Here is an 11,137-nt window from a genome sequence, read left to right on the forward strand (position 1 = left end):
AGTTGTTACCATAGCAACCAAAATGTTTATTATCAAATGCTGTTTACTTTTCTATTCTGATCTTTAATATAACACAGTTACTTCTATTTCAGCATTTTGTCTTTTTATATTCTAATATTTCCACTCAAGTCATCTCAGTTGGCGACGATTTGGTAAAAAACTATTATCACCTCTTGTTTTATTCTATTATTTTCAAGATATTTTATTTTGTTAAACATTTCAACTTAAAATGAATGAAGAACAATTTGAAAGACTCATGAATGTTTTGGCTGCAGCTCTAGGTAATGAAACTTCAACTCCTCAGATCAATCCTTTTGAACATTTTGATTCAAATAATGATAAATTCAAATCATATTTGAAAATTATTACAATTTGAAGAACATTAAAGAAGACAAGATGAAAGCTCAACTCCTGTGCTCATCCATTGGTAAGGAACATTACAATAATCTGACAACTCTTTTAGGCCCAGACAATACTGTAAAATACCTTAATTTTTCAAAATTAATCGAACATTTCACAGTGATGTTGTCACCTTCAGTATCTCATATTGTTGCACAACACTATTTCCTCAGTGTTTCACAACAGTTGCATCAATCTATCTCTGATTTTGTCACAGTCCTGAAAGGTAACCTGAATGATTGTAATTTTTACACTTCTTGCAATGAATGTGAAAGTAAAATTTCAATTGCTGATGAATTTCTCCGCCCTCAATTTATTAGAGGACTAAAAGACAATTGGATACGTGAACAACTTCTACAAGACAATAATCTCAACAGTTTTGACTCACTCCTCAAGAAAGCAATTGCCCTAGAAGCTTCACGCTATAAATCAAATAAAATTTGTAATCCTGTCACACAATCATCAAGTGAAAATGTAGATACACACAAAATTGATAGGCATTCAAGGTCTAAGACAAAGGAATATCAAAGTTTCAAGCAATTTAAGACTCCCAAATATGATGACCGTGGTTCGAATAGATCTCAATCACAACATTTCCGTAACAAAAGCTTAAAAAGACACGTTGACTACAAAGCTTTGGGTATTGATGGACTTTGTTTCAAATGTGGTCGATCAAACCATCAGTCTAATGAATGCAAAACTAATCGGAATTATCTTAAATGCACTTCCTGTTTAAAACAAGGCCACGTATCAAAAGTGTGTGTAACGTCTCTACTAAAGAACTTTAAAACAAACACCCTGTTGTCTCACTACTCAGAAGATGAATCCAGTCACCCAGATGAGTATGGAATCACACAAATCAACGTTGAGATCTTTACATAGTAGGACCAGACTCAGACAAATACATGGTTACAGTCACTATCAACAACAAGCCTCAAACATTTGAAGTAGACTCTGGTGCACGATTTTCCTTAATCTCAGAAACGGACTTTGATAAACTTGGACTTAAAGTGCCACTTCAACCAACTCCTATCTCATTTCGATCCTACTCTGATCATATAATAAAACCTAAAGGTAAAGTAACTGTCTCAGTCTCTTACAATACAAAATCACTAAATACTGATTTATTTATAGTACCTGCTGGTTATTCTGCTTTGTTAGGACGAATTTGGATTCGTGGACTTGGAATTGAACTCAGTGAGGTAGACAACAGAAAGCAATCACTAATTAATACAGTTGATGTTAATTTAGTACCGTCTCTAGAGCATATATTCGAAAAATACTCAGCAATTTTCGAAGAAAGAATCGGATGTGTTCCCAATGTTGAAGTCAAACTCCAACTCAGAGATAATGAAAAAACAGTATTTACTAGAGAACGTGATGTCCCTTTCGCATTACGAGAGAGAGAGTAGAAAAGGGACTTACAACCCTCGAGTCTCAAGGAATCATAACTCCAGTCGTATCAAGTGATTGGGGGTCACCATTGGTTGTTATCCCAAAGCCAGATGGAGGAGTCAGACTATGCGTAGATTACAAGTGTGGGGTTAATTCAAAACTTGTCTCATCTAACCACCCCATTCAACGCATTGATGATGTCCTACATAGTCTCCGCGGATCAAGATACTTCTGTAAGTTGGATCTTCATAAGTAGTGCAGGAAAAAAGTGTAAAATTTAGCCTGATAGTGGAATTTTAATTTATTAGGCTGAAAATTGGTGGAGATGTCGTACATACAGCTGGGAACATCATACTAAAATTCCCAAAAAATCCCACTTGGGCAACATGCCGCCATCTTGTAAAATGGCCGCCATAATGGATTTCCCCCCTTGTGTCACATATTCAAGCATAAAACCACTCCTAATTGTGATAAAAACGTGCAGTTTCTTCAAAATGATTTGTCAGGATGTAATTCAAATACTTAGAGCCAATGTAAATAATTCTGTATAGTAATTTAACATTTTTATACAAAAATTTACCAAAAAATAATTGAAGGGTAATACTAGTCTTGCATTCAAAATTGATTTAAGACCTCTTTTATTCGTCAGGGGAAAAACTTACCAGCATCAATTTTTTAGAACAGGTTAAGACGCTCAAGAAAATGTATTTATATTTGTTTTTGGTCTATAAGTATGCCGTCATATTGACGCTGAACATGTGATTGCAGCCTACGTTTTAGACCGCGTCTTGGTGGAGACTGCAATAGAATGCTGTAAAGGAAACGAGTTCGCATGCAGCATGCTGAAGTGAGGGAATATGTTTCCACATTAAAACCCTTTAGGAGATCAGGCAAGATACAGTGACATTTATCCATGGGAAATGTGGTCGCTGTGCGGGGTGAAACTATTCCTATTAGCCAAAATTACATTAAGCTATTCTATCAAATCATGTGTCTTGTCCGTAATGATTAACAGTTGTAGACATGTTTTGAATACGAGTTGGCACCATAACCACAAGCATTATTCAACGATGTGACCATTAGAAAAACCAACAAGGCTGCGTTAAGGACCATGAGGGAGAAATTGTGTCCTCCTACGGATTGTCTTCCACTAGCTCCAAACTTTGTAATAGATGGTGGGCATCATCTTCTCAGGGTAGTCTGGCCAAAACCGGCTATTTTCTCTGACATTTTTGAAGGCGTACCAGACATACATAGTAAAACATTACGGATATCAAGTCATTGTTGTTTTTTAAAGATTCTAGGAAAGTACGATGAAGGATGTAGAACACGTTAGGCAAACGTTCAAAGCGACATCTGCCGAAGTTCTTGTTGGTTCTGATGTGCAGGTGGTATCCCAGCAGCATCCATTCTTAGCCAACGCAACCAACAAAACAAGGCTCATTGAACAATTACTAAGCCATCCAAACAGAAGCTGAATACAAGCGGTCCATGCGAAAGCTGATGCAGACCGTCTAATTGTTCAAACAGCCATCCTACTAGCAAATGAAGAAAAAACTCTGCAATTGTTGGAAAGAACACTGAGGCATTCGTCCTGTTATTGACCCTTACTGACCCTGACAAAAATATCTTAATGCTCATTCCACTTTCAAAAGCTCATTAGCAAAAGACATTTTCATGCACAGCACTGCAAAATAGTATGGACAATGTCAAAGAGCATCTTCTTTTCCTGCATTCTATGTCCGGTTGTTATACCACGTCAGCAACCTACAGGAGAGGGAAGATACAAGCCTTCAATGTTCTGAAGAAATCACCAATTCTTTGCCAACCAGTGTATGTGTTCAATCGGGTGGAATCCACACAGATGGAAATCGTCAAAGCTGGATAGGAATTTCTTGTAGCCTATATATGGAGGAAAAGGTGGCCAGGGACTCAAGATAACTCGATACAAAGAGTACCTGAAAGTAATATCAAAACGTCTTGACTTTTAATTTGACCTTTCAACACTTCTACCGACTTCTGAAGCTGCTAAAGAGCACAGCCTTAGAGTGCACCACCAGGTTCAAGAATGGCTAGGGGGTTCTCTTCCACCTACAGAGTGGGGATGGAAAAAGAACGAAATAGGTACATTTACTCCAATTCCTACTTCAATGCCCCTTACCTGACAACCTCCTCAACTTGATAAGATGTGCATATAAGACTGGATGTAACAGGTATTGTGGATGTCTGAAAATGGGTTATCTTGTTCACGATTGTGTATCTACTGCACCAACGGTTGTGGTAACAGGATCAATTCCACACCAGTACTAAATGAAGAGGGGGACATTAATGTACCTGATTTACCAACCCGTTCACGTTCTGACCGGGAAGTCAACACAACCGACATGCAAATGATTCCACTTTGCAGCAAGAGGAAAAAGTCACATTAAAGAAAATAGTTTTTATAACTCACAAACTTGTCAATTGTCAAACAGAATATATTCAGTTTTTGGAGTTTATATAAAGAAGAAAAATATTATGTATCAAATGAAAGTAAGTTATAAAAGTAATACTAACACAACTGTTTATTTACCATTAGTAATTTAATTCCATTTACAGAATTTTATTACGGTCACCACCATGATGCGGTCTAAAACGTAGGCTGCAATCACATGTCCAGCGTCAATATGACGTCATACTTATAGACCAAAAACAAATATAATTACATATTCTTGTGTGCCTTGACTTGTTCTATAAGATTTAATCAGGGAATAAAACTTCCCTGATTAAATCGATCGCCTATTGAGTCTGATTATTGGAGCGTCCAATCGAAATCGATCACCATTTACCATCTTTTGTATTTACCGTCTTGTGAGTCAACAGTATGAGTGTAAATATTTATTACAAGTGTTAGACGCAGTTTTGTTTGTTTTTATGGTCTTATTATCCCCGATGAGTAAAAAAGGGTCTTAAATCAATTTAAATGCAAGACCATTATTATCCTCCAATTATTTTTGTTAATTCTTAGTATAAAAATTTGCAATTTCCATACAAAACTATAAATAATGGCTCTAAATATTTGAATTACATCCCGACAAATCATTCTGAAGAAACTGCACGTTTTTATCATAATTAGGAGTGGTTTTATGCTTGAATATGTGACACAAGGGGGGAAATCCATTATGGCGTCCATTTTCCAAGATGGCGGCATGTTGCCCAAGTGGGATTTTTTGGGAATTTTAATATGATGTTCCCAGCTGTATGTACGACATCTCCACCAATTTTCAGCCTGATAAATTAAAATTCTGGAATCCAACACTATTTTCCTGCACTAAAGGCTTAAAAAAGGCTAAAAGTCGATGAAGAGGGAAGTAAGATTCAAACAATATCAACCCATAAAGGAATGTTCAACATGAATCGTCTCAGTTTTGGAATAAAAACAGCCCCTTCTGAGTTTAATAGAATTTTGTCACAACTGCTAAACGGATTATCAAAGGTAGAAGCATACTTTGATGATATCATTTGTCACGGTGAAACTCTCGAAGAGTGTATGAAGAACCTTATTGCATGTTTGGAATGTTTCAAGAAGAATGATCTACATCTTAACAGAACAAAATGTGTTTTCTTCAAGGAAAGTATTAACTACCTTGGACATGTGGTGTCATTCAATAAGATTCAAAAATGCCCTAAAAAGGTTGAAGCAGTTACTCAGATGCCTCACCCTCGAAATGTTGATGAGTTAAGACGCTTTCTTAGCTTAGTTACATGCTATGCAAAATTCATTCCTGACTTCTCTTCAAAAACACATCCGCTACGATGTTTCCTTCGAAAAGATGAAAAGTTCTGTTGGTCAGCTGCTGCTGAAGCCTCATTTCTGAATCTGAAATCTGAACTTTGTAGTGATACAGTTCTTATTCCTTTCGACCCATCAAAACCAGCACAACAGATGCTAGCCCAACTGGAATTGCTGCAATACTCAGTCATGATATCGATGGTCAAGAAAGACCAATTGCATATGCATCCAGAGCATTGACTCAGGCTTAAACCAATTACAGCCAACTTGATAGAGAAGCTCTAGCAATCATCTACGCAGTCACCCATTTTTACAATTACGTTTTTGGTAAAAAATTCACTCTCGTCACCGATAATGAACCATTGTCACATATCTTTCATCCAGGACGTGCCCTGTCACGAATGACATCATCTCGCTTATTGCGTTATTCTTCATTCCTCAATGGTCTTGACTATAGTTCGATGCAAGAAAGGGAAAGAGAATGAAAACGTGGATTGTTTGTCTCGAAGCCCAGTTCAATCATCAATTTCATCTGAACTAACATTCAACAAAGAAATAAACACAATCAATGTAGAAACCTTACTTCAAATCTCCAGCACAGTGATAACCGCAGAAACGATAAAAGAAGAAACAGCAAAAGACCCTGAGCTTCAAGTTATTTTGCATGAACTGAAAAATAGTCGCAAAGATAGCCCTTACATGATCTCAGACAACATACTTTTCCGATCAGATCGAGCCGTAATTCCCAAACGTCTTCAAAATCAAATTCTAAATGAGCTCCATGAATCACACCTCGGAATTACTAAAATGAAACAGCTTGCTAGAAGATATGTATATTGGGAAGGTATGGACAAAGACATAGAAAGATTAGTGAAAAGCTGTGAAGCTCTTGCTAAAGTTCGTCACAATCCACCAAAAGCTCTGGTACATCCGTGGGATCAGCCCGATGATAACTGGGAAAGAGTGCATATTGATTATGCCGGTCCATTGGATGGATATTATTTCCTCTTGTGTGTAGATGCTAAATCAAAGTGGGCAGAAGTTCGCATTCTTTGAAATGCTCCTTCCTCTGCAACGACGATGGCACTACTTGAAAACATTTTCTTGGTCCACGGATACCCCTCGTTCTTAGTCTCGGACAATGCCACTATATTCAAAAGTGAGGAATTTATCAACTACTGTAAAGAACGTGGGATTTTCCAAAAATTTACTGCTCCTAACCATCCTGCAACAAATGGCCTGGCGGAACGAAACATACCAACTTTAAAGAGAAGACTTATTGCTGCTGCCGATGATCCAAACCCAATTACCACAAAGCTACAAAACATTATGTTCAGATATCGAGCAACACCTTTGGCATCAGGCAAGACTCCAGTAGAGTTGTATTTGAACAGGAAGATTCGGATTAGACTTGACACACTTCTCCCTAACCCAAAGTTAAAACTTCCATCAAAATCAATTGCTCCTCTTCGTGTCCGCTCTCTTAAAGTGGGGGAGAGAGTTCAGGCAAGGGTTCACCTGGTAAATAAAGACATATGGCAGTTTGGTAATGTCAAGAGAAAAGTAGGTCAATACCATTACATTGTTGAATTGGATTCTGGACGAAGTTTAAAACGACACATAAATCAATTGATTTCGACTCTTGTATCCAAGAAGAAAGTTACATTTACAACACACAACGAACAAGATAGTTCTGTTGTTCCAAGACGGATACCTATTATAGACTGTCAAGCACCACCACAAGATATCCATCCAGAGTCTGAACCAAATACAAACAATCCAACAGAACTAGACGGGACTCTAAGGGAAGAAAATCTAGACAGACCTCAAGTCACAGAACTAAAAAGAAAACAATTTAACTCGTCCTTCCAGACATCGCAAGGTTCCGTCCTATCTTAAGGACTTTGCTCTCCAGCGATTAAGTGGGGGAGAATGTTATGAGCATATGTAGTTGTTACCATAGCAACCAAAATGTTTATTATCAAATGCTGTTTACTTTTCTATTCTGATCTTTAATATAACACAGTTACTTCTATTTCAGCATTTTGTCTTTTTATATTCTAATAATTCCACTCAAGTCATCTCAATAACCCATGCACCTCTCTCGTCGTCGTACTCCGTGTTATGTCGATGCGCGTATTTATTTTTGTTGCCGAGCAGTTAACTGCCGGGCCGGTTAGTAAAGAACTTAAATAACCGTAAACTAACTATTTCCTTAATAATTAATGACCACGGTGATAAAGTTGTTACTAGGTAATATTTTGCATGATCAAATGAGATTGATTAAACAAAGTTCTGATATTGAACAAAATACTGAGTTGGGGATATTTTTGTTAAAGTTTGTACGACTAAATCTCGACTTCTACTCGACCGATTTGATAATTAATGGTTCGTTGGAAAGCCTAATTCGTGTAAATTTGCAAATAATAATAAAAGTATGATTTTATAAAATATTTTGTAAAAAAAGTAAAAATAACAAAAACACATTAAAACGGTATATACAACCATTATGATAGTTGTGTGAAATGTGTGAAAATTGTGTGAAATTTGTGTGACGAAGTACACACAAATTCACATCAGAGTCATAGTCAGTTTTTGTATACACTGTGTCATGACTGATGTGATTGAACTGTGACTTGTCGTGTGTGAATCGACCTTTTTTGTCGTCAACTATCATGATAGTTGTGTGAAATGTGTGAAATATGTGTGAAATTTGTGTAAAATTTGTGTGACGAAGTACACACAAATTCACATCACAGTCACAGTCAGTTGTTGTATACACTGTGTCGTAACTGATGTGATTGAACTGTGACGTGTTATGTGTGAATTGATTTTTATGTCTTCAAATACAACAGCTGGTTTCTTCTCAACGATATTGTTGGATTTTTAAACGCTTGCTTAATGACAACATATAAACTGGAAGCAATTTCAAAAATTTCACACTATTTTCACACATTTCACACAACTAATCAAATTCAAATCACAGTCACAGTCAGTTGTTGTATACACTGTGTCGTGACTGATGTGATTGAACTGTGACTTGTCGTGTGTGAATCGACCTTTTGTGTCGTCAAATACAACAGCTGGTTTCTTCTCAACGATATTTTTGGATTTTTCAAACGCCTGCTTGATGACAACGTATAAACTGGAAGCAATTTCAAAATTTCACACTATTTTCACACATTTCACACAACTAATCAAACTCACATCACAGTCACAGTCAGTTGCTGTATACACTGTGACGTGATTAAACTATTACATACCGTTTGTGAATCGACCTTTATGTTGTTAAATACAACAACCGATTTCTTCTCAACGATATTTTTTAATTGTTTGGACGCCTGACTGATGACAACGTATGTGTTTGTATATCAAGTACTGTTCATAACAATCAACAAAAACTGGCCAATGAAAATTTTATAGAATATTGTGTTTCAAATAAAAAATGTTATATAACATCGGTTAATGAAGAGTTAGAAAACAGACTGTAACCAAATGACTGACAGGTTGACTGAGAAACTATGGATGCAATTGAGACTGACCTATGACTGGATTGTAACAGAACTTTTACTGGACTGATATGCATGAATAATGAATGAAATGCATGAATGCATGAATGAAATAAAATCAGCTCAATGAATAGTGATGTAGCTTAAATATGTATATAGAACTGTATAGCTTTTAGTACTGCATAAGACCTCTGTAAATAGTTGTAATGATGACTTAGCCAATACAAATTGTATAATATTTTGTTAATTCTGGCTTAATAAACGATTTGATTTGATTTGATTTGATGAATAGACCTTTTATAGTACAAATAGTATACAATTTCTCTCAATGGGTCAACATAAAAATATTAACTGCTTTTACTTAGAAAGTACGCAAACATTTACGCGATAACGTACATTTTCTAATATTATCCAAACAAGGCAATATAAATTTTAAACCTTATAGTTAACAATCATATTAATAATGAATTTTCATTTCATCAATATAAAAGTCTTTACCACCAGTGTTGGATGGCTTTTTCATAATAGACAAGGAAAGGTCTATGAATAATGGCAAATACAGATTTATGTTTGATCAATTTTATAATGACCAAGATCATGAGTATTAATGCAATCTTCATAATGTTGGTTGTAAGGCAGTTTCCTCCAAAACAGAGGAAGGTAAGGGTAAATAAGTAAAAGACTAAAGTTTCTAACATTTGCATTTTTCAGTGTTCTATATCCTATCATGCAGGTTTGTCTATTTACAATTGATCCTTGGTCCAAAGTTTTGTGCCTTCAGGCTCGTATTCAGGGCTTGGCAGAGGTTAGATCAGTTCTAGCATACGTCCTTATAGCTTGGTGGTCTATGATATTCATGGCTCAACACACTCATGCAGGCACAACACATCATAATAGTGGTGTGAAATGAGTGAAAATAGTGTGAAATTTATGTGATGAAATACACACAAATTCACATCACAGTCACAGTCAGAAATTGTAAAAATACTATAGTGTAAAATTTGTATGACAAAGAATGCATAAATTCACATCACAGTCAATAGTCCAAACTTTATGTATTGTCATCTTATGATCTTAAGAGCCCTTTTCAGGACACCAGGTCATAGTTAGCAAAACCGAGACGGTTGACAATCCTTTAATAGATAAACTGGAAGCGAGTTTTAATACGTTTCACCCAGCATATTTATATCGCACTTTGATGATTTATTCACTAATCTAAGTGTGTTAAATATTAAATGATCTCAAAGAATTTTACCATAGAGTAAACACACACAGTGAAATCTACCATAAAATAAGATAAATACATTTAGAACCATTATTACATTCATGTTACCGGGCATGAACTCACCAACTCATATTAAAATGAGTTTCATATTTTAACAGTAGGATAGGAAAACTAACTACAATATTCAGTGATTGGTTCTGGTTATTTGTATCTTTTGTTTCTATATTGGATGAATCATTGCAATTTACTAGTTCAACCTGACTGACCCCTCTCTATGAATTCCTTGATGACCATGTTACCTCTGATGATCACTCTTGCTTACTTGATAATTCTACCATGGAACTTTCACATTCTGATTCATCATTAGGTCTCTATGAAAATACCCACCTCTATATTTACACCCTCAGGTATATAGCACAATATCAACTTCCTTTGTTACTGAATTCGGTAATTTAGCATGGTCTCATTGTTTTTACGTATATGAAATACAGAAATTATGTTCATACAATAATATAGATCTATAGTTTCCAGTTAATAATGTAAATGTTGTATCTCTATGTTTCAAATGCTATGCAATTAATAATTGAATCATCTGTTAGTTCAAAAATGTGATTCAAATCAATGTAAATAAACTAGTGACAAAATAAGGCTCATTTTTTAACTTACATTTATTTAACCATTTATTTCAATATATAAACTTACAATACATAACAGTAAAATAAACAACAAAATGGCTTATTTTATAATTTATATGTTTTTGAAAATGAGTAAAGAACAACAGAGCTTTTAAGGTACAATACCAATGAGGGATGACAATGCATTATGTTGTATTGGTTT

General features: G+C 35.5%; 2 protein-coding genes across 2 annotated transcripts; both read left to right on the forward strand.

Moving 5' to 3' along the window:
• The first annotated feature begins 6,007 nt into the window (after positions 1-6,007).
• On the forward strand, positions 6,008-6,622 carry LOC128984332 (uncharacterized protein K02A2.6-like). Its single transcript, XM_054403640.1, has one exon. The coding sequence runs from the start codon at positions 6,008-6,010 to the stop codon at positions 6,620-6,622; it is 615 nt and encodes a 204-aa protein (XP_054259615.1).
• A 24-nt stretch (positions 6,623-6,646) lies between these two features.
• On the forward strand, positions 6,647-7,465 carry LOC128984333 (uncharacterized protein K02A2.6-like). The gene has a single exon (XM_054403641.1). It carries the CDS (start codon positions 6,647-6,649, stop codon positions 7,463-7,465), a length of 819 nt encoding a protein of 272 aa, XP_054259616.1.
• The last annotated feature ends 3,672 nt before the right edge of the window (positions 7,466-11,137 follow it).

Source organism: Macrosteles quadrilineatus, unplaced genomic scaffold, assembly GCF_028750875.1.
Source record: "Macrosteles quadrilineatus isolate MER2022 unplaced genomic scaffold, UCM_ALF_1.0 Scaffold_2__2_contigs__length_208266976, whole genome shotgun sequence".
Taxonomy (NCBI): Eukaryota; Metazoa; Arthropoda; class Insecta; order Hemiptera; family Cicadellidae; genus Macrosteles; species Macrosteles quadrilineatus.

What these genes read in the sequence shown, in the direction of transcription:
- LOC128984332 (XM_054403640.1), top strand. Translation starts at nt 6,008, where the DNA reads ATGGTCTTGACTATAGTTCGATGCAAGAAAGGGAAAGAGAATGAAAAC.
- LOC128984333 (XM_054403641.1), top strand. Translation starts at nt 6,647, where the DNA reads ATGGCACTACTTGAAAACATTTTCTTGGTCCACGGATACCCCTCGTTC.